Source organism: Mustela lutreola, chromosome 8 (assembly GCF_030435805.1).
Source record: "Mustela lutreola isolate mMusLut2 chromosome 8, mMusLut2.pri, whole genome shotgun sequence".
Classification (NCBI taxonomy): domain Eukaryota; kingdom Metazoa; phylum Chordata; class Mammalia; order Carnivora; family Mustelidae; genus Mustela; species Mustela lutreola.
Genome location: NC_081297.1, coordinates 60,523,640 through 60,548,257, shown reverse-complemented (window position 1 = coordinate 60,548,257; position 24,618 = coordinate 60,523,640). Strand labels below are relative to the sequence as shown.

Genomic DNA, 24,618 nt, shown 5'->3' with positions numbered 1-24,618 from the left:
CTTCTAGAACATGCTCTGGTTCCATAGGATACCGGGATATACTGTTCAGATGCCCCCAACTCTGCTCCAGGGAATTGCACTGGTTTTGCCAGTCAAAAGGGGTCACCCTCTCTACTAGTGTATGCACCCCCAGGAACAAGTGATGACCAACAGATGGCTATTTGTGTGGGTAGAGGTTATATGGTTTTGGATCTGTAGGCCAGGTGCTCACACATCTATGTGTGAAATCCCTTAAGGTCTAGGATAGATCTGGGCATGGGAAGAGAAGGGGATAGGCCAGAGCTGGGGAGTGGCTCTGCCCACACTGCCATGTTCTAGCACAGAAGTCCTAAGAATCTGAGAATATTAACTTTGAACCTGGACCTCCAGGTCTTTATGGTTACAAATTTATTAAGGTAGAAGAGAGCACATTTTATTTACTAGTGTTTAGCTTAGTGTATAACCAGCATCTATGTGTATTCTGGTGCAGATCCCACAAATGATAGAGCCAGGTGTGCTTGATGAGGAACTTTAGTGAAGATCAGATCAGATGAGGAATTAGGAAAGCTCTGAAAACCTGGATGATCTTAAGAAATCAAGCCCATTTATCTTTCTTCTTCTCTATTAACTGGTTCCCAAAGTTTTTGGAATGTAATTCAAGAGTTGGTATATCTGGTGAGGACAGGGAGTCTGGATTCCCTTTACTGAAAGGCAAGAATCCAGAACCTTTATCTGCCAGCCTCTCTCTTGCCCCCAACTCACTTGTCTCCTCCAAGTCACAAGTGTCCTGTAGCTGCTGGGTCAGAGACTGGTGCCATGCTGGTTGCTCTCGGCTCTGCTGCATGATGGACAGGTCCAATGACTTAACTCTCCTGCTCATGGGATTCTTCTGAAACAAGCTCTTTTTTGCTCTGCTCTTTCTTCTCCAGAAAGTCTCATCCTTGGCTTCCTTATTGGTGGCCTGTAGACCCCATGGCTCTCTTTTTACCTGTGCAGGGTCTGTTCTCTGCTGTAAGGGCAGAGAATGCATGCAACGGGTTGCCTCTGGTTTAGGATGCAGAATTTGTGATGGTGCTTGCATTGCAGACATTCCCTGCTGTGTTTCTTCTCTGGGGCAAAGAGTACAGAGTCCAGAAAAAGTGGGTAGCTTTGTATCCCTGATGAGTGGCATAGGATCTTCCTCTGAGCCTGGCTCAAATCCAGGGTCTTGCTGGAAGACCATCTTCTCTCCTTTCACTCTGTCCATTACTTCCCACACCACTTGGTCCAGACTGTTCCTTTTGGGGATATTATGGGGTGGTGACAGCCGATCTCGGGGGCTTGTATACAGGCACATCTTGGAGATGGCTTTCCGGAGGCGGTCTCTGGGTGACTGAGGTTCAGGTTCTGGAGCCAGAATCCTGATGGATGGCACATCAGTTGGATTGTAATTCCAGAACATGTGGGATGGTGTAAACTTTTGGACAGGTGTCTTAGACACATAGGAGTAGAGACAGAAGAAGGCATCAGCAGTGACAGCCAGTGTTTGCACCTGCTTAAACCTGCCTGGACACAAGGGTTGAAGATGGTGAATCTGGGGGTCATCAGCAAATTATCTCTTGTTTCTCTTCCTTCAAAGCCTTCTTAAGGCTCAAAATTCAGAAGGAAGATGCCATTTTCCCCACCAGCGTTTTTCCCATTTAGATTTCTCATACTCAGGATCCCCTTTGTTGACTTTTTTGACTTCTTGACTCCCCATCTGAATAGATATTTTCCTTCAGTCCAAAAATTAATTTTATATGGGATGGGGAAGTTTTCTATATCCTGATTTCACATATCCTTTCTGCTGTCAGTATGTTCTAAACAATGGCTTCAGTTACTGTTTGCTTTAGATGACAAACATGACCAAAATAAAGGACAAAACCAATCTTATTTCTTAGACAATAACAAAACTTCAGGGTTCTAGAATGCTTCAGAGCATAAACAGATTGGAATAATGACAATTACTAGCCAATAGACTAGGGTACAGAACTTTTGATATCATTTTTAAAAAAGTAAACATCATGCCCAACGTGGGGCTCACACTTATGACTTTATCATTCTGTTAGACGTTTCTTCACAAAGTGTGGTCATAATCCAGAAGCATTGGCACTAGTTGGGAACTTGTTATAAATGTAGAATCTCAGACTCTATCTCAAGCATTTTAACAATACCTTTTGGTAATTCATATGGACATCCATGTTTGGAAAACACTGTGATAAGCCATATATCTCTTAAACTGTAGGCTTCCAAAAGGCTTAAGAATTGTGTACCTCTTGCCTAGTCCATTTTTCCAGAATTTAACACTTAATTATGTGCATAGTACATAAAATAAATTCAATCAATTATATTCTAATAGTGTGCATAAGAATCATCTAAGGTTGTGAAAATACTCTAACTCAAAATCTTTGTTTCAACAGGTAGAGCTCAGGAGCATGGTTTTACCAAGCTTATTTTAAGTTGAATCTGATGCAAAGAATCTGAAACAATACTGAAATAATACAATCATATTGGGGTTATAGCAGAATATAATTTGAAACATATTCTAATATATATAATCAAATAGAGTCTTTTATGCCTCATCCAGGTAGAGAAACTCTCTCATATCTTTCCTTAATATGAAACCAGAACAACTTAAATAATTGTTTCCCTGGATGTGTTCTAAAGATTATACATAAGAATCCCATGTGCTTGTTTAAAATAAATACTCCTGAGCCTTTCCCTCTATGGAAAAAAAAAGCCCATGGATTTGAATGTTTTATAAAGTCCCTGGACAATTTAACATATCTACTTTTGAGAACTTTGAGATTATTGCTCTAAAAGGAAATGATTTTAATACAGTGGCTGTAAAAAGGGAACATTCTACTGTTGCAACTGAGAAATAAAAACTAGAATAAGACTTAAAGACACTGTTTTCATTTGATTCAACTGAAGGAGAGAAAGCCTAAGAAAGCAATAGTGATACGAGGTCTCTTGATGACTATTTCTTTAAGAGGAATAAGCAGACATCAAAGTTCTCCATCTTCACTGAAAAGGAGGCCGAGAAATAGACACAGAAGACAAAGGGTGGAGTGAAGCTGACTGAGAGAAAGCAGGATCTGGAGCCACTGATCGCTTTTGTGAATGGCAGAGAAGTAGAGCAGATCCATGGGAACACTCACTGGCCAGCATGAGGCAAGGGTCCTCCATCTCTATCCTCTGCACCTGGGCCTTCAGGAAAAGCTGGAAATCAATGCCTCTGGCCTGAGAGGGGGTGGTGAAAAATCGGGCAGGAATCCGCGAAGTTTCCTTGTGGTCCTCTTGGGCAAAGCCCAGACTGAAGAGGACATCCTCTGCATCTTCTTGCACCTTGTCCAGGATCTCAGAGACGCTGAAAAGAGGGAGTTTGGTAAATACGGGCAACTTTGAGTTACACAGTCATCCAGAGTATTGAATAAATGTGTTAGGAGCTGAGTTATCTTTCCGATCATTTCTCTACCTTCCCTCCTGACTTTGAGAAAAACTTTCACTTCTGCGAACATACATTTTCTGTATGAAACATGGTACTACAATCCAGCCTTGGTTTAAAAATTGGATTAGATTCTATCACAGTAATTGATTTTTTAAAAGACTTTATTTATTTATTTGAGGGAGGGAGAGAGACAGAGCAAGTGAGAGCACAAGCCGGGGGAGAGGTAGTGGGAGAGCGAGAAGCAAATACCCTGGTGAGCAGGGAGTGGGTCATGGGGCTTGATCCAAGGACTCTGGCCTGAGCCAGAGGCAGACGATTAACCAACTGAGCCACTCAGGCACCCCCATTGCAGTACTTTAAACACCATGATAGATGAATGAAAATGTGCTATGAGAAGGATTTGAAAAATCAAAAACATACTAGAGTTCAAGAAATCTTGTGGTTATGTTATTAATCAATCCTTTCCCACCTGCACACATTATGGTTTGGCTGGCTTTTGCCTAGAGCTTTGCAACTTGCTCCCCAGCTTCACCTCATGGCTGTGTGGGACAGCAAAGCAAGAAGTATGTAAGAAACACAAAACTCTATTGTTACCCTGGGGTAAAAATTAACCAATGCAGGTATATTCAAAACATGATTTTGAGAGGTAGACCCTTTCGTAGCACTATTTTCAGGACAGAAGCCCTGCATTACAGAAGATCAAGTTCTCTATCTCTTGGAACGGCACTCACATGTACCTACATCCAAATCTGTTTGCCACCAAGCTGGGTGACATGAGAGCTCAGTAACTACCGATTCTATAGACATAAGTCATCGGGATGACAAGGATAAGACATATAGTCAGTAATACCATAATAACATGGTATATGACAGATGGTGACTACCTTTACTGTGGTGAGCACAGCATAATGTATACAATTGTCGAATCACTATGTTGTACACCTGAAATGAATATAACTTTGTATGTCAAGTGTACTTTGATAAAAATGTGCAGATATCAGGGTCTTATCTCCAGAGATTCTGACATAATTGAAGTGGGGTCTGGCCAGGGCTGTAGCTCAGTAAAGACAACTCACTTCCATGGCTAATAAATCCGAGGACCGGTTCTCAGATTCAAACTGTGACACCAAATTCCAAATACTTTTTATTATAACACATTAGTTTTCATCACTTTCTATCTTTTTAAAAGTTCTTTGTGTGTGCCTTTGTTCACTCTTTTTGATTGTTGAGCTTCTAGGGGTAAGCACTTGGCTTTGTCTTTTCTAATTCCACGTAGTTATGCCTGGCCTGCATTGGGGGATATGAGAGTGCCCGAGTGAATTAATATTTTATTATTTCATTCAATCAACCAACCAATCAATACCTTCATTAATTGTTGACTGAGCACTTACTATAAGTCCAGGGACTGTGATGACTCCCATGCTACACCTCCTGTGGTACAAGGTCACCTTTATTTTACAGAGCATCCCGCTCTGAGCAGTAGATTCCTCCACATACCTCAGTGTTCTTGAAGTAAATATGGCCATATTTTTCAAGTATGTGAGTGCATAAAACCTCTAGTAAGATATCCCAGAAAAAATTGACAAGGTTCTTGGTTCCATTCTCTTGGGCCTCTCCTCTTTCCACCCTTACATCCCTGCCAGACCCAATACCTACCTTGAACTAGTCTTGTTGGTGCCACCCGTCATGCTGCTGGAGGCCAAGCTGCAGCCAAGATCAAGGAGTTGGCAGGGCCGTACTGGGTCCAGGAAGCTCCTGCAGGGATCAGAGTTGATGTCACTATAAGCTTGTAAGCAGTCTGCACCCTGGATCCAAGACATGTTCTGCTGGGCATATTTACTCCCTGCTGGGTACCTTCTATCGTCTACTGGGAAATCTCAGTCTAGGGCCTCATTCCTGGTTGGAAAATCTCACTCTCTCTTGTGACTCTTGGGCTCTTTATTTTTCATCTCTTTGTCTCTGCCATCTATACCAGTTCAGTAGCTCCTGAAGAAGACATCATTCAGTCTGGGGGAACCTAACACTTACCTGGAGAAGACCCTGCCTTCAGTGGCCAATAGTGTGGCTGGACAAGGAACAGAAAGGCAAAGAGAAAGTTAGAAAGGAAAATGAAAATCACCTAAGCTGCCTCTCTGTAATTAACACTCAGTCCCCTTCACTCCCCTCTGCCACTACTACAGGCTAGCTGAACCCCATGAACTCTGCTCTTTGTGGGGTATCTAAAGTTCATCAAACATAGACCAGGAAGGGGGGGGGCAGATATGGGAGGGAGGAAGTGGTCCAGAGCCTCTGAATTATATACCATGACTGGTGTTGAGGCAAGAGTTTCTCTGTTCTGAGGAAGAGAACATCATTCAGCCCTTCAGGCTAGTGTTCCTGCCTCACATCACGAGTCTCCACAGGTCTCAGGAGACACTGGTAGGTTGCCACATCTCCATCCATTATTCAAGTTCTTTTCTCCTTCAGTGTGTTCTCCTACTTATACCCACTGTTCAGGCTGCTTTGGGTTTCCTATACAGACAACAGTTTTAAAGATGTCTGGGCAGCCAATGTTATGGTGATTTTATATGTTGTCCTCCCAGGGGACAGATGAAAGCCCTAATGATGGACTGGTAGATGTCATGGCAAGCTGGTGAAGAAGCATTTCTGGGCACATGAAGCTTTATGAGTTTTAATATTAGTTCATAATGAGACTGCTCTTTCCCCACAGGTAAGACCCCAGGGAATAGGTTGTTTCTTTCTACAGCTATTCCCCTATTCCTTCTACCCTGAATTCGTCTCTTATATATCCCCTTCCTTGATTCCAACATCAAAGCGCTGTGCCACTTACCCTCTGCTCCTAGGGTCAAGTCATCTTCAAAGCTGGTTCCGTGGCTGAGACACCCTGTTAAATAAGGCAAAAGTGAGAGAAAATAGGCTTGTGCACACACAAACACACACACACATACACACATACACACATACACACACACACACCACACACACTATACACACACCTGTACATATGAACATCTGTAACCACGTAATCATGTCATACATCACATTTGCAAAATTTCCCCCAGCTCTACATACACTACCTCAGAAGTCACATTCATATTTTGATTTAGAAAGACATAAACAACAAAAAAGAAAGACATAAACAATCACCTGTAATTAACCTGTCCCCTATATCAGATAGTCATGTATACAATCCTCTGTCAGATAGTGAACACATGGGAGCATGTACTCACACACATCTTACAAAACTCTTTTCCCATAGCAGTGGTTAGCTGAGCAACCACTGACGGCAGATAATCTTTAGTGCTAGTTAGCCTGTCAGCTCTGAGCCAACATTTACTCCCTCATTTGGATTTCCTGGATTGCCTTGTGACTACCAATAGACAGGCAATTAAAGCACAGCCTGCATTCTTATGCCTGCATATGTAAGTGCATGTGCATAAACACACACACACACACACACACACACACACACACACACAGCCATGTCCCTATCCTGGTAGAAGAACAACAGGAGAAAGAACAGAGCCTGTACTCACCATTGTAGCTTGACTGTCCTGTTTCCTCAAAAAACCCTTCTTCAGAGTATCTGAGAACCAAAGAACAATCTTATAGGTTGAAATCATACATTTTCCAAGGAACTTTTCCTCAAATGTGTCCCATTAGTTCTCATAATTTCCTAATGAGATCAAGCAGTATTTAATTGCTTTTAGGTTGAAGCAAACTAAGAGTAGTTCCTTGACAAGTTCTCCAAAGTGGCCAGGGGAAGTGGGACTGGAGAGCATTGGATTTTGTGCCGCACCGTACTGTCTTTGTGTATGTGTGTACGTGCTGTACAGTGGGCTGCCATTGCACCGACTGCACTGTCCACAGTCAGCATGGTGAGCAACAAGTCTGCACATGCTTGGTAAAATAGGAAAGACTGAATATAGAAGCAAAACCAGAGAGATACATTTAAAAAAAGCAGAGGGTTGGGAGCCATCACACATACAAATACTGATATTTTTCAACTTCTGGGAGGTCAGCTTAGCTCCCCACACCTTCTTCCTTTTCTCTGAGCCAGGTTCTTGCTGATGATCATATCTCTCAGGAAGCAGCAGAAACTGCATCTTGGTTACAGATTTTAATTTTACATTTTAAGATAGGGTCTTATCAAACTTCTACCATCTCCACAAGAGGAACAGACAGAAATCAGCATACATGGTGGCGAGAAACAACTCAGTTTTACAGACAAGGAAGAATTCTGTGTATAAAGCAGATGAGTGAAGCAGTCTATGAAAAGTGGTGAACTGGGACCACAGTGCCTGGCTTGTATTCTTGCTTCCTAGCTGCTGTTGCGTTCTCAAATACCCAACAGGGGGATTTGGATGCCTATCTGTGGTCATTATCTAAGTCTGCTTCAAGGACTGAAAAGTCCTGAAAGTTTTTAAAAGGGAAGTTGCACATGATGCTTTGGATGTAATCTCAGTATATAATCACTCAATGAAATGTTTAATAATAGCAATGGTTTTACTAATTGAATATATGTAGATCAAGCTGTGTTTTTTACAAAATAAATCATTGCATGTATAGACATCTTTTATAGACGCTTTCCTTTCAATAGTGAAAAATCAACTACATTTTCCAAAATCTGAATTTTTATGTCTTCATTAAAAAAAACCTGTACATCAAGGTACATTATAAAATGTATAACAAGGGGCATCTGGGTAGCTCAGTGGGTTAAAACCTCTGCCTTTGGCTCAGGTTATGATCCCAGGGTCCTGGAATTGAGCCCCGCATTGAGGTCTCTGCTTGGCAGGGAGCCTGTTCCCCCCCCCCCCCCGCCACCCCCGCCTGCCTCTCCGCCTACTTGTGATCTCTGTCAAATAAATAAATAAAATCTTAAAAAAAAATAAAATGTGTAACAATATCCGAGCTAATTAGGAGTGAGTAACTCTAGGGGCACCTGAATGGCTCAGTTGCTGGGTGTCTGCCTTTGGCTTGGGTCATGATTCCAGGGTCCTGGGATTGAGCCCCACATCAGGCTCTCTGCTCAGCAGGAAGCCTGCATCTCCCTCTCTCACTACCCCTTCTCATTTGTGCTCCCCCTCTCCCTGTGTCTTTCTTTGTCAAATAAATAAGTAAATAAAATCTTAAAAAAAGAATGAGTAGTTCTAATAATATAACTAGAACAACATATATGTGCTTCTTTTCCTAACAGATAATTATATAAAAATGTATTTTAAGATCATATCACAAACATAAATGTTAGTCTATATATCATTACAAATATCAGTATAAATTATTTTAATATTATTCCCAAAACCCCATAACTTATATAGTCAACTACTAGAATACTGAGATTTACTCTTGTATTTAATGCTTGGGCTGCAGCTACACATTAATGCAAGTGCCAAAACTGACTGTTATTATAACTACAACTGAAACACACTAGTATTCCACTGTTTACTCTCAATAGAAATACCTATGTCTGTTCACCAAAAGAAATAATATTCATTATAACCCAGAGTTGGGAGACACCAAATCTGTATTGTGAAATGGAAAAATTGTATGATAAATATACATTTTACTGCTTCACAACAATAAAAAAGAATGACCTGTTGCTGCATGCAGAAACATAGACGAGCACCACAAACATCATGCTGAATAAAAGAAACAGACAGAAACACTGCATATTGAAAGAGGTACTAACTTCCAGTTATAAAATATGTAAGTCATGGAGATGAAAAGTACAGCATCAGGCATATAGTCAATAATATTATAAAAATTTTGTATGGTGACAGTGACTACAGCCATCTTGGTGAGCATTTCATGACATATACAGTTGTTGAATCACTATATTGTACAACTGAAACTAATATAATATTGTAGTCAAGTATATTTCAATCACTCAGGAAGTTGGTAGACTTTCTTGGAGAGCTTGTCAGAAAACAAAACTGTCTTCCTATCAGAGGATGTCTGTTTGACATTGGAAAGAAAACAGAAACTATACAGTCTTTAAGTAAAATTTGAAAAACGCCTTGCAGGCACCTGTTAACAGAGCAAACAGATGTCCAGTGAATGTAGGTTCCTTGTTCACCTTCCTTCTTCTGTGGTCTCAACAGCCTAAGAGCTGAACACTGTGTGACGCAGAATGGCATATCTGCAATGCCATTTCCCCCTCTTCTTCATCATCTATTATCACAATCCAGTGTTTTGTCGCTATCGTCAACCATCATCAGCCCTTAATTTTTCTAAGGGCTAAGAATATTACATATATATTAAGAAATATTACATAACTAAGAAATATTACATATATATTAGAGAAGGTTAGAAAATAGAGAAAATTGGAAATATTTTATGAACCTAAATCCCCCCTGCAGAGACAAATATGTGTTAAGAGACTTTCCACAATGGAATACTATGCAGCCATCAAAAGAAATGAAATCTTGCCATTTGCAACAACATGGATGGAACTAGAGCGTATCATGCTTAGCGAAATAAGTCAAGCAGAGAAAGACAACTATCATATGATCTCCCTGATATGAGGAAGTGGTGATGCAACATGGAGGCTTAAGTGGGTAGAAGAATAAATGAAACAAGATGGGATTGGGAGGGAGACAAACTATAAGTGACTCTTAATCTCACAAAACAAACTGAGGGTTGCCGGGGGGAGGGGGTTGGGGAGAAGGGGGTGGGATTATGGACATTGGGGAGGGTATGTGATTTGGTGAGTGCTGTGAAGTGTGTAAACCTGGTGATTCACAGACCTGGGGATAAAAATATATGTATATAAAAAATATATGTTTATAAAAAATAAAAAATTAAAAAAAAAAAAAAAGAGACTTTCCTGTAGGCTTTTCAAAGTGTAAATATTGACATTTTTTCAACACATAGAAAGGGAAAGAAAATGTGACAGACACCCTTGCACTTGCCACCTTGTTTTCACACAGGTAAACGTTTTGTCATTTTCATTTCTGATCTCTGTTAAAAAATATAAATATAATATTAAAATATAACTAAAGTTTCATTTTACTCCCATACCTTCCTACTTTTTTCCTTCCCAGAGGTAACCACTGTCCTAGAGTTGGTGTGTATCATTTCTGGACATACTTTTCTGAGAAATAATGAGATTTAGACAGATAGATGTTAAGTCTATAGACAGAGCTGTTTTAAAGTAGCAGAAAGTCTCTTCTTTATAAATCTCACCGCTCACATTTTACTACAGGGCAGGGAACACTTGTGCACATATTTTTTTTTTTGAATTAATTTTTTATTTTTTATAAGCATATATTATCACATTTAAATCTCACAAGAAACTTTGAGACATTATTCTTCTAAATCTCCACCTTATAGGTGAGGCGTCTGAGCTAGGAGTTTGGTTGTTTTCTGACAGGTGTTAACACAGATAGTTTGCAGGAGTGTAGGCTCAACTCTGAGCCTTTTGATTCACCAGACCACTTTTTCAGTACATGTTTTGGTTTAGGGATTATTTCTGTGGAATATAAGTGGGGAAGGGTAATCTCTGGAGTGTAGAATCTTGTATTCCTGTGAATTTATTCTTTTCAGCTAGAATGTAGTATGTTTGAAGTCAAGGAGCATATTTTAAACTCCTTGGTCCCCTTCTAAGCCATTTAGACAATTAGACATCATCAAATGCTCTGTCATTAGTGATGTAAACTGACTCAGGAGTAATTAATGACATAAAGACATTAGCTGAGTTGACTGGTTCTCCTGTAGATACCAGGTAAGGCATTCCAAATCCTAGGACAGTTGTGACACACTAGAATGTGCAAACATTCCTGTTTTTACCATCCCTTCACTTCCTGAGCTTTGAGGACCCTTCACAGACTGTGAAGGCAATGAATTGTGAGCCAGGTCAAGACAATAAGGGCAGTCTGTTTTGCAAACCCACAAAAACACAGAATAAATCCTTTCGGGCATTACTTTCTGGGGCAGAGTTGAAATGAACAACCTTAGATAATTTGGTACTATTTATTTCCTACCAAATAAGCAAGGATGGGTTTATTTATGTGTTAATGGATGAGTTCAGATTAAAGGCTATAGAAAGTCTGAAACATTCCTGGAGGGGAAAGAAGGAGCAGGCAGGAGTTATAAATTCTCAGAATTATCACATAGATGATCAGACTTATATCTGTCTGGGTAGACTGAGCCTAAAATGGTACTGATGGGGTGTGGGTCCTCATATTTTAGTGTTTCTGAGGAGGGAGACACTACATTTTGTCTTGAAGTACCTGCTCCTGTTCTTCACCACTTTGAATAACCAGGATAAACCCTTAGCCCATCGTCCTGTGTTCTGTAGTAGAAATAAACGCAGTGATGAATTCCTGTGCTCATAAGAACAACGAGGTTTCTTTCTTTCTTTTTTTTTTTTTTTTAAGATTTTATTTATTTAATTTGACATACAGAGATCACAAGTAGGCAGACAGGCAGGCAGAGAGAGAGAGAGAGGAGGAAGCAGGCTCCCTGCTGAGCAGAGAGCCCGATGCGGGTCTCGATCCCAGGACCCTGAGATCATGACCTGAGCCGAAGGCAGTGGCTTAACCTACTGAGCCACCCAGGCACCCGAACAACGAGGTTTCTAACTCCTCTTTTGTAACACGGTGTAAGACTCCAGTCTGAGGGAGAAGCGATGGAATAGGGGATCTACCACTCAGCCCAGACAGTCCCCAGACATTTCCATCATTCTGGACTTAGACCACTTCCAGCCTGGATTTCCAGACCTCCACCCTAACTTCGTCTCAGCTCGGAGTTAACTTCATTTACAGCCCAGGCCCAGTTACTGGTAACATTGACCCAGACCTGTACAGTCCACTCCCCCACCCCTCCAGCATTTCAACCTCACTCCTGATCTTTAGGCCCAAATCAAACCCGTTTCCCATCTCCTAGCTCCGAAGAGTCAGTACCAGCAAGCATCTCCACACCTGCGCCGCATTTACTGCCAGGGTCTCCCAGGACTTACCCGCAATCCTGCAACCAGTCTTCAATCTTGTTGATTGGATTTCCTGGAAATATCAGAGGTCAGATCACCGTGAGAGCTGAGGGAGGTCAGACTTCCTCCCTGCAACCCATCTCCTTCTGCAAGTGTATCCTTTGTGAGCCACGTCACAAGACTCTTCTCCCCCATAAAACTTTTCTTTAAGATATGACAGGAATACATCCATGTATAAAAATAGTGGGTGCTTCTTCTCTCTCTCTGCCTCCCGCCTCCTTCCTCCTAGAACCTGGAAAATGCCCAGGATGACAGGCCCACGGCTCCCTTCTCTCCAGGGTTTGGGAACAGGGTGGATCCTTCTTCTTAAAGTAAAATAAAAAATAAATAATAGGGAAAAAAGCAACAACAACAAAAATATCACAAACTTGTGTTTGTGCTTTTGTTTTTTGCCAGATGGGTTTATTTATATGAGGGTTTTTTGTTTTTGTTTTTAACGTTAATGTTTGTAGTCTTATTTGAACCTCAAAGAAGCTCTGAGAGGCTTGGAGGAAAAGAAAAGTCCTACTCAGACTTCAGGTACCACCACTTCCATCAGACAAATATGTCTTTGTGATGTAAGTGACTTGCCAAAAGTCACACAACTTGCTCACAGCAGAGTGAGAGTGTCATTTTGTTTCCCAGACAAAATAAAAATACCCCAAGGCATTCAGGAGAACCTGACCTCAGGCCCTTACAGAGAGCTTCTGGGGATGATGCAAAAATGTGTTTTATTTTTCTTTACTTTATGCCTATCTTTCTCTCCCCAAATTATATATTTTGCATTTCTTTACTCTTCCTTTAAATGCATTAAACCCATCAAAATGAGTCTCCTTGAAGACCCAGCCTCATCAAGGGACCCCCTGCAGAGGACACTCTGCAGACCTGTGCCTGCTCGCATGTTTCCCCTGGCACGAGACCATGGGCAAGTCTTTCTATTGTCTAACTGCCTCTTACCTTCCTGGAAAACATCGTCCAGGCTGGAAGGTTCTGGATCTGAGACATCTTGCAGGGCAGCTGTGGCCTCCTCCTCCAGGACCTGGGTCTGCCAGTGGCGGCTCTGCTGGAGCCAGGCCCGCCGTTTCTCCCAGGATGTAGGGCTCAGCACAGAGCCCTCCATGGCCCTGGCTCAGACTTTAGGGCCTCCTGCCCCAGGAATGCTGCTTGGAGAGCTGAAATACAGTGATAACTCTCTCATGTTCTGTTCAGAAACTACTCCAGGGCTGCCCCCACATCTTCCCAGCAATGCACAGAGGAGCATGACCCCTCTGCCCTTTCAAAAAGGATGGGGGGAGTTGTCCAGCCCTTCCTCTGTCTTCGCCCCACACACGTCCCCCACAAACGCTCTGACATATACCAGGGAAAGTATTTCAAATCAACAAATTTTGGAACTTCAAACATCTTATGACTTAAGGGACACTGAAAAAGTTCTTCTAACTTAAAGAATTGCTACTTCTCACGATGGCCGGCATACTGTCTTAGAAAACGGTTTTCTTCAATCCTTAAGAATGTTGTCTCTCAGACTCTTCCACTCTTCCACTAAAATTAGAATATCTTTAAATCGACAATTGATAAAGTCCACTCTATTTGGTCTTTATAAAGATAATTGAAGAATTTCCAGATCTCAAACATCAGACAAAATTTCCAAGGTGCCACAGCCAGGATGTCACTCCAACTAGAATCATTCTGAGTCTGTTGTTTGTTTGTTTCCCCCGCTCTTTTACATATTGGGGGTCCACATAAGATTTCTCTTGGGAAAAAAAAATCCCATAACACAAACAAACAGGCAGAGATGTTGCCTTGTACAATGAGCAGTCACGACCTGCAGAGTCATTCTTTTCTAATTTGTCAACGTGGGCTTCTCCACAGCTAGCAGTTAACTCCTCAGTTCATTTATACATTTATATTTCATTTAACACTGCCTGCTCAACATCTCTGTGTCTTCCAAAAGATATGTTCCGATGACACAAGCCACTTATTGAAAGAGGAAGAAAGAGGAGAAGAATCTTGCCCGAATGAATAAAGCTTAAAAAGCCTAGAGGCTAATGCACATAAATCAGTGGAAGCTCAATCCTCCTGCCTCTCCTCCGCCTGCCACACTCAACCCACTGGACACAGAAAAGCCTGACCAGGGCTCTTCACGACTCATCCCTCTGCTCTCTGGAGCTGCTTTCCACAGCTCCATCCTCATAGCTATGCTCTTAATTGTTGGAGTAAGGAAAAGCAGGAGGAAAAAATATGAGTTCAGGTTTCCAGAGACTCCTATTCTTCAAAGACTTCAATACAAATTCATTAGGGAGGCATGCAACCATGGAGGCCCTAACATAGCCATTTTTGGAAAGACCATCCTGAACCTAAAGTGCCTTCCTACGGCAATAAAATTGTTTTGGATGCCTCTGTTTGCTACAGACAAAACATACCCAGAGAAGAATGATGATGCATAGTTACTGTGGTTAGACCTAAATTCTTTCACTTCGGTCCTGCCCATTCCCTAGTATTTTCCAACAAGAGACAGTTAACCTGAGATGTTGTTAACCCTGAGTACCTGGCTCTTTGTCCACTGCCTGGACCTTTGACCAGCAATTAAATGAGTAAATTCAGCTTGTGATGCAGGGAAACCACAAAGAGGAGGCACAGAGAAAACTTGTCCTTTAGTCATAGCTCTTGTGGGGTGATAAAAGAAAGGATGAAGCTAGAAGAACTTAGGAAATCTAAATGCCTTGATCAGGGTTTATTTACCTCGTTCTGCACCTTCAAAATATTGAATAGGTTGATGTCAGTTGGTCCAGAGGAGAAAATGTCAAAGGCTGACTTGACTACTGTCTCTAATTCCCAGAGTAAATGGACCTCATTTAAATCACAAGGATTCTTAGAATTCTTCAGCTCACAAAGAAGAATTTTTTGGTAATGAGGGGAATTTGAAAGGAAGACAGGAGGGCAGGAAGAAAGGAGGGAAGAAGAAAGGAGGGAATGAAGGAAGAAAGGAAGGAAAGGGGAAGGAAGGAAAGAAAGAAAGGAGGAAAGAAGGAAGATGTGACTCCCGCACTTCACTCTGCCACTTGCTAGTGGTATAACCTTGGAAAATTCGATCCCTTTCTCTGGTCTCAGTTTCTCAACTGGGACATTCTGCCCTAAAATTTGATGCTTCTGGTACTGTAAACTTCTGGATGTGCCATTTTATAGCTGAGCCCCCATACCGCTTAGTGCAGTGCTAGAATCTTGCTAGTTGAGATGGTAGATAGAGACCTGTGCTTGGGTTTCGACATCCTCTGTGATACGAATTTATTCTACATTCATCTCACATCTTTGAAAATACATCGGACACATATAGGCTAATTTCTCTTTTGCCCCCTGAAAATGCTTATCTCATTTTAAACCTTATGTTCTTCTCATGTTCTTTTCCCTCTCTATCTTCCTGTCCCTCGGCCTTTGATGCGCTGCCCTTGCAAAGCCCAGTTCTTAGTGAACCTTCTTCATGAAGTCAGACCTGGCTTCTACAGCCTATGGAACAGAATCCTCGATGCTGAAGAATTCCAAAGAAGGGTTTATAAATAAATGACTATTATGGTTATGGCAACAAAAAGCCTGGATGAGTTAAGGACTCTACCGCCCACTGAGAATGACAGGCATTTTCTGAGCAATGTGGGTGAGAATGGAATAATTTTTTCCCTTGGGAAAGCAACATGGTTTCAAGCCTGAAAGAAAAGATGCAAGGCACATCTAAGCTAATCTCGGCTGTGGCAGACTGGACATGGACCCAGGGAATTGAACACGTTCATTTCCCCCCAATATCTGCTGCAGAGACATGTTATATGGGAACAAGATGAACACAGTGATATTATGAGGGAGGGAGGGATAGAACTGTAGTTAGAGATCATAGGAGGAAGCTGTGTTTCTGAGAGATAAGAAACTGGGTATTCTTTGTGGGAATGTGGAGGAAGCAGCAAATGATATCAGACAAGCACATCAGCAGTGACAGCATTAGAAAGAATTGCAGGCTGGATGCTTGCAGATGGCAGTTTTGTAATAGAGAGAAGGGCCTGGACATAGTTCCTTCAAGACAAGTCATACAAATACATACACCTAGATGTATAAGAGAGTTGGGAGCCATGAAAAGAGTAGTGACTAGGAATCAGGGTAGACATGGGCATTCTTTCAACTTTTTGGTCCAGCTCATTGACTCCTGACAAGTCAGTTAGGTTTCCTCCTCGGACAGCAGTTTCATCCTCTTGAAAATGAATTGGTGGGAGTCAATATACAAATCTGATTTCAATACCAATGCATTTGAATTTATTCTAGTTGAGTTTGAAATATCTGTATGGATAATACCTGTAAAAGAAAATGCTTTTGCATAGTTTTCCCCAGAAGCGTTAGGAAATGGTCCTGTGGCCTCTGGTGTTACTTCCCATTTGACAGATTCCCTTCCCTGGTGACACTGATTTATGACGTGCCTGCACTCCCAACTTCCACGGACTCAGGAAAGCAGTGAGTCTTGAACTGGGGAAGCCCAAAAGGGGCCCAAAGGAGTGTAATTCCATTAGGCATTGCTCACTGAGCTCCAGCACAGTTTGAACATTTTTGCTACTTTTTCTTTAGCTGATGCTAAAGAAGGTTTCATTGCTCCCCCCCACCACACAAATTCTATCTGTACTTTGAAAACCTATCTGTCATCTCTTCTCTTCCCCACCTCTAGCAAATAACACATATGCCCACACCTTATGCTGCAAGAGAGAAGAGGTCACCCGTCTTGTCATCATGCCCCCTTCTTTGTAACCCTTCCCCCAAGCCCCATCTCAGGATCCAGCAGGGTACCTATTGCAGGAGATGCTCAGCAAATGCTCTACCTACAGAGGAGCAAGAATCATACCGATGCTGAATAACTAACCTCATTAGTACATGCCATGGGACAGGGGCTCCTGACTCTCCATAGGTCACTAATCCTAATGTATATGTAATTTTATACCTTGTGGTGAAGAGCAGAGAGGCTTGGGGCATAGTCATGCTGATCTTTTATTGATGGGACACAGGGGCCACATTGAATTTTATAAAGCTTAAACTATCAAGTTCTTCTTTATTTAAAAAATATTTTCCTAGAAGTTTCCATTCTAAGTTTCCACTTCTAGGTCAAACATTCCCTGTGGAATCTGAGGACCATTTTCGTGATACTGGTTTATTGTATTTAATCTATTTGTATTTGGTATTTTATTTAATCTAACTCCTGTGAGGAAGGAAGTCCTAGCCTGCTGGTATTTTTTCTCTGATGTTCCTACTAACTGTGTGCTCCTCAACCCCCAAAATTCCACACTGGTTCTATTGCTATTTGCCTGAGTCACTCTTTAAAAGCCATATTTTCCCTTTTGCTCTCATTTTCAGCCCCTTGTCCTTTCCTCTCTTCTACATCTCTTTAGAGGCTTGCTCCCTTCACATTTCTCCACAGTCTGGCCAATGTTCTGGAATCTGACTATAACAAATAGAGCAGGAGGGAATTCTTTTTGTTTTGAGGATGTTATTGCTCAAAGCAAAGTTTTTCAGTTGACAGGATAGAAGTTAGACAAACGAAGAGGGCACATATTGCATGGAGCACTGCGTGTGGTGCATAAACAATGAATCTTGGAACACTGAAAAAAAATAAAATAAAATTAAGATGTTAAAAAAATTAAAAAAAAGAAGATTCAGGAGTTAAGAGCTTTGAAAAGAGTATCCTCTAACAAAAATCGTCAGCAGAAGTAGCAAGTGTAGTAGCAGGAGGAAACCTTTATGGGTCTGTCATTATTATGCATTGCATATACCATATACATTCAGTCTGTGTTCTAAGGGATGTAGTCAGAGATTCGCCATATAGTAACATGTGCCAAAATGATAGGTCCTAAAATTACTGGGATATACAGAGTACCTTATATGTATCCATAAAACCTTCTTATAAACTATATCACTTAATCCTGATAATCACCTTTGAGCTAACAATTGTTATGTGACGCTCAGAGACATATGTGACTTATCCAAGGTCATATAATTAGGATCTTATAATGTTGAGAATTAAACTCAGGTTGGTCTGATTCTAGTTATATGGTCTTTCCATTAATTATAGAATAAGAAAATAAACTAATATCTGTACCCAAATATCAATGGTACACGTAATTTGGGATAAAAGAAAGAAACTATTTCAGTGAATTCTGCATTTCACATGCTACGGAAACTCTCTACGGAAACTTCATAGCCTCATATAGAAGAGACAGCAAAAACCGAAATTAATTCATGCTTGGCTTTGTGTCAATCTTAGTGAAGGAGATGTTGCCTTTTTTGGTTATTAGCATAGTTTTCCTTCCTAACTCCCGACTAGATTACGAAGCAATTCTGCTTTTGTCAGGCTCACCTGTCAGTTCAGCAGCAGGTCCAACAAAGTTCCAGTTGAGAGGAAAAAGTCTGCCTGGGATTCCACATTGCTTTCGGATTGCTGTGCCATTCAGAACATTTAAGGGTGGTTATAGAGTAACACAGGCCAATCAGAGTTGACACCAGTCACAGCCCCGTAGCTGGGTCCTGCAAGTATACGGCATTGAGTTTCTGGCACTGGTCTGGGGAATCTTGTGGGGAGAGCTGGGAGAGTCAAGTTGGTCATGGGAAGTCACTGGACTTGGGGCAATTGATATTTATCATAAATTGGCATGGAAATATTTTAACAATCATTATGGGTCTACCAATTTGTACCTGCCAAATATCAGCTCTGCTTACAGGTGTCTCATGGGGATATTTTTAAGGGGCCCAGTGAAGATGGCCAACTCTTGGGAAGGAAAAGAGAGGGCCTGTAAAGAAAGAGCAAGGGACTTGGGATCAGAGTTAGCTTTGTTTAAAATCACAGTTCTATCTACTTACTGTATGTGTGTCCTTGCTAAAATCATCTGTCCCTTCTAAATCTAAGTTTCTTTGTATATAAAACAGGTAACACACAACTTGTTGGGCTACCGGGGGCTAATATCAGGTAATGGAGGTTAGGTACCTGATATATAAAGGAAGTGCTGATTAAACAATAACAATTATTATTATTAATCTTCCCTCAGTCTAAACCATTCACCAAAGTCAGAACACTTTCAGGAATAAGAAAGAAGAAGGAGTGAGCAGTGGCATACAACAGTGGGTATCAAATCCAGATGGCTGCGGAGCAGAGAGAAAACATAAACAGTAAGTAGTTCGTTCCTTCTTACTCCATGCCCAAAGGGATCTGAGAGAGTCATCTATCTAATCCTGGTCAGTCATTTTGAAAAAGAGAAAGGGTTGGGAGAGAGAAAGTGAGAAAAGAGAGAGAGAGAGAGAGAGAGAGAGAGAGAGAGAGAAGGGGAGGCTTACCCGAAATCACATAAATATTAAGGTTATAAATGGGACTGTAACTCGCAAGATCTGAGCCCGAGGTCTATGCTTTTTCCTTTACATAACACCACCTTCCTCATGCCACTCTGGTGTCCGCTCTAGCTGGGCCTCCTCCCAGGAACACGTATTAGAAAGACTTCTCTTCTCTTCTTTCCATATTGTGCCTATGCCCAAACAGGGCCTGTAAACTGGGACTGAGAGTGAAAACAAGTGTGGGAGTAGATAAGAAGGAAACAGAGTTTCCATGATGGGGCCCACAAGAACTTCTGCATCTTATCCATATCTGCACAGCCAAGATATGCACATATCCCCACCCTTGCAAAAGGCTGGGAAATCCCAGGACAGCCATTTTGCTGTAGATAAGGACAACCTCCATCTCAGGCCAGGGTGACAGCACCCCATTTGACACACACCCCCAACCTGCAGTATGTCTCACATTCCTGCATAGATAGGAAATATATTCCTAATTTCTAGTTCTCTTCCATGTCACTGCAGTTGGGAAGATCTTCAGAACAAAAACTCCCCTGAATATAGCATCTGAGCATTCTGAGACTCCTATGATCTAAAGCAGCAGTTCAGTCTATTTCAGGGAAAAAGGGAGATGTTATTTGATAAATAATATAAAGAAAAATTTCAGTGAATGAATATAACTATTTTACCCTCCTCTCTTACTGTCTTTCTCACATAAATAATTTCAGCTGAATAAATACTGAAAAGTGACCATCTAAAACCTATTTCTCTCTCCTTCCTTTCCTTCCCTATGTCCAGCTTCAGAGTGTGAATGAGCTTTATGGAAGGCTCATAAAGTACCAGGGAAACATTAAAGTTATATATTTGGAAAAGAGTAATCCTGTGCTCTCAGTGCTGTGAGACACTAATTTTTTTTCACCTGGATGGGCTGCAAAGACAGCAAGATGAAGAAACCTCTGTTTACCTGTCCTGGTTTGCAGATGGCTTGGTCTGGAGACAGGAGTGAGGATGAGTGGATTTGTTAGTTCTTTGATTCCATGTCTTCAATTCTTTGGTCCTGTTTCTATGGGAATGCAGCTCTTTCTCTCATGTGCTCATTTTAATTCTCCTCTCTTTTTCTTTCACAATGATCTACACCCCTTCTTCTCAGAATCTGTGTTTAGGCCTTTTTGTATTGGGATTGGGTATGGGGAGGGTAAAAAGTACCATGGGTACTGGGATACCCATTTAACTTTTGTCCTTTAGGTGGAAAGCAGAATAGTTGCCAATTATCAAGTGACAATCACTGTTGGATCTTTTCCCCTTACTGTAGCCCAGGGTGGACCCATGAGTCATGATTTAAACTAGGACAAGACTTCCTCTCCATTCTCTATTAGAATACGAGTCATTCTCTATTAGAAACCCTGAACTAAAAATGACTGTGTTGACTCCCAGGGCCACTATGTAATGCTTAATTGCAGGGTTCCATCTCCCTTTCAGGGACCAGGGGAGTTATGGGGAATAGCTATCAGTAGGGCTATAAAGAGTTTCTAAACTCCCTGGGGTGCCCGTGAATAAGAAATCATTTATTAGATCTCTTTCTATCCCTCTTGTTCTATCTTCTGCTTGTTCTCTCTGATACTAATCTAGTAGAGATACATGATAAACCCGGCCTACTCTCCTCCTAGTAATGCTTCCTGTTATAGGAGACTCATACCAGATTTTCAGCTCCAATCCCTCAAGCTTAAGAACTGTTAACCTGCAGCTTGGGCACACAACCTGAAGGCCTCCAACCTCCAATCTGCTAACCTCAGCACCTGCCACATACTGTTTAAGAAGTCCCCTTGCCTAGACAGGCAGCCATTTGTAATAGACAGAGTCACTGGTATTTATAAATCCTCATGATCTTTATCAAACCATTTCTGGGGGGCTCTTTTATCTTGTTGCTGTTCTGTGTCGGGGACCTGCCTCTTCTCCACCCAATGGAAAGCTCAGTTGCACAGCAGGGGCCTGGGAAAACCCCAGTGTGGAAGATCTTTCCATTTTTCTACTTTCCCCAAAAGTCACGTAGGTGGTGACATTCTCAGCCCGGCTGCCACTATGACAAAGGATGTTGCAGGAACATGGATCCTTCCCCACCTGAGATGATGTAAGTCATGAAGTGATCAATGTATCCCTATATCCATCTCTGAGATGTACAGCCTGAGAAACAATCCCCACATGTGCTTGTCCCTCTTGAGCCTTCCAGTTAAATTGGCCTGGCACTGTCCAATTGCATGACTTTTCCCTCATATCTACTCCCAACATATCTTTCTGTAGCTTATCTCCTTGTCAGCTTTCTTCTGCAGCTTCAGAGGAGAGTAGATACAAAGCAGCACTGATTTAGGAGAGGTATTCCCACTAGTTCACAGTTACGAGCACTAGAATGGGACGTGCAGTGAAGTGAGGAACTTTACTCCTTGAGAAAAACTTTCAAAGTTAGAATCAGTTTGAAATTACAGGACAAGGGAGTATATAGCAAGACACACAGAGGAACGTCCTACACGAGAAAAGTGAAACTTTTAAATAGTAATTTAAAATAGTAATTCAGACCATCAAAAGAACCCATGTTTTGTGACCCTGTATAGAGTACCTTTCCTGTAATAGGCAGGAGGAAAAAAAAAAAAAAAGTAAAGGGTCCTTTTTGCTCTGAGAGACACAGTGATGAATTTTTTAAGACTGAAGTCAGGGATGTGGAAGATTTTCTCTTGATTTTTCCCTTTTCTTGGCAACCTGATTTCTCTCCTCTCTCCCAGCACCATCCCATATCAGTATAATCTTAAAACTGAGGTGGAAATTATACTCACCTGTCCGCAGGTAGGGAGCAAAGTTTGAGGCAGAGCGGTTAGTGAAGCCGGGCGAAGCCCTTCCCAGGTATGGGGATCTGAGTGAGGACAGTGACAGAGTATCATATTGCATGTTGTACCTTTCTCTCTGTCCTCATTAAATTTCTGTTGCCAGCTCAGAAAGGGGAAGCGGAAATGAGAACACACACACTCACACACACACATGCATAGTCTCCACCTCCTACCCCAGCCACATCCTTTGCCCTAGCTCAGGAGACTGAAGAACAAAAGATCTGAAGTCACTGAGCTCACCACAAAAGAGCCCTTCCTGTCAGAGGGCTGCCTTAGTCTTTGTAAAATGAAAAGTCTTTTCCTATTAAGGGAAAGGTACCTCCCGTTTAACAATGCATGTGTAGGAGTCTTCCTACCATGTTACTGGAAAATCTGTGTGATAAAGCTTTCTGTCCCCAGGAGGAGGGGTGTCTAAAAGTTAACTCACATTTGTCTCAGACACAATGCTCATAGCCCTATCACACACTTGAGACAGTTCTCAGCAAAATGGATGAGTTTGCATATCTCTTTCACACTCTGGTAATTCTATAGAAGCTTGTTTTTAAATATGCATGACATCGTGGACAAGTTCTTTTGGGGTTGACTTATTAGCCCTTTAAAAAAATGCTTAAACCTCTTTAAATTCTTTCTCTCTTTCTTTCTTTCTTTCTTTCTTTCTTTTTTTCTTTCTTTCTTTCTTTCTTTCTTTCTCTCTCTCTCTCTCTCTTTCCTTCTTTCTCTTTCTCTCTTCTCCCCTTCTTTCTAAATAAATGACTGCTTTCCCAAGGGACTTTTAAAGATGAATTTTTAAAAACTCTGTCACAACCTGGAGATGTCTCCAGTTTATTGGATTTCAGTTCCAAGAAGTTTTTATAAACTCTGAAAAATTTTCCTCAACCCTCAATCACTGTCATTCCTGGCTAACATTTATCATTGGTGATCAGCTGTCTTCCCACTTCTCCAACACCTGCCATACAATGAAAAAAACTAAACCAGTGGAACTCTTTAAAATTATTTTTAGCCCTAAGTTTCTGAAATGCAATATTTGCCTTAACAGTTGGGGTCTAGAGAGGAGTACCTCTACAGAAAGTTTGTAAATACGGAATGACATTTTAATTTTCCGAGTGACTGTCAAGCTGCTCCTGGTAGTTAGCGTCCGAGGGCCAAAGATGCTAAATGTCTTTGAAGATACAGGGCTTGTCAGCACAGGACTCATTGGTGGTTCTGTCCAAAATGCTAACATTTTGATCAATATTGGTAGTGTCTTGGTTAGGAGAGTGGGCGCCAGCATCAGACTCTGCCGTTAGGTGGCTCTGTAGTCCAGCGCATAGGAATTAACATCTTTAGGACTCAACTTACTGCCTATGTGATTTGGCTGTACAGCACCTTGTCACATGGCCCGTGTGTCCCTGTGGGAGCCCTCTCCCTTGAGCATTAAGGAATTCAGTATAAACATTGAATTGAGAGTAGAAGGGACCCTCCACTTTAACATTAACCTTGTGGTTGTTACGTGGTTTCATGGACATCAGTTTCCTCTTCTGACAAATACAGAAATATTTTCAAATATTCTCTTGGCTCTAGGAATCTATGACCTCTGCAGCCATTATTGTTCTTTTCTCTCATGTGGCTACATGTGGTTTATTGTGGAAAATGAAAATATTAAGTGACAGACCTTTGGTAAGAAATCATCCTGCGGGGCCCTATGACCCAGCAATTGCACTATTGGGTATTTACCCTAAAGATACAAATGTAGTGATCCAAAGGGACACATGCACCCGAATGTTTATAGCAGCAATGTCCACAATAGCCAAACTATGGAAAGAACCTAGATGTCCATCAACAGATGAATGGATCAAGAAGATGTGGTATATATACACAATGGAGTACTATGCAGCCATCAAAAGAAATGAAATCTTGCCATTTGCAACAACATGGATGGAACTAGAGCGTATCATGCTTAGCGAAATAAGTCAAGCAGAGAAAGACAACTATCATATGATCTCCCTGATATG

The 24,618-nt window shown here is 41.5% G+C and overlaps 1 protein-coding gene across 3 annotated transcripts; it reads right to left on the bottom strand.

Annotated features, from left to right (window-relative positions):
* Positions 1-370: 370 nt before the first annotated feature.
* Positions 371-22,759, bottom strand: TESPA1 (thymocyte expressed, positive selection associated 1). Of its 3 annotated transcripts, none has more exons than XM_059185074.1 (10): positions 22,577-22,759; positions 18,790-18,956; positions 13,374-13,588; positions 12,408-12,450; positions 6,985-7,034; positions 6,279-6,332; positions 5,477-5,513; positions 5,105-5,203; positions 3,159-3,367; positions 371-1,524 (listed from the first exon to the last, which is right to left on the bottom strand). In XM_059185074.1, the coding sequence occupies exons 3-10, from the start codon at positions 13,534-13,536 to the stop codon at positions 575-577; spliced, it is 1,605 nt and encodes a 534-aa protein (XP_059041057.1). In that variant the 5' UTR covers positions 13,537-13,588; positions 18,790-18,956; positions 22,577-22,759; the 3' UTR covers positions 371-574. The 3 variants fall into 3 exon arrangements, with proteins under 3 accessions (XP_059041057.1, XP_059041058.1, XP_059041059.1); XM_059185075.1 differs by having other exon boundaries at positions 18,790-18,870; XM_059185076.1 differs by lacking the exon at positions 18,790-18,956.
* Between the last annotated feature and the right edge of the window lie 1,859 nt (positions 22,760-24,618).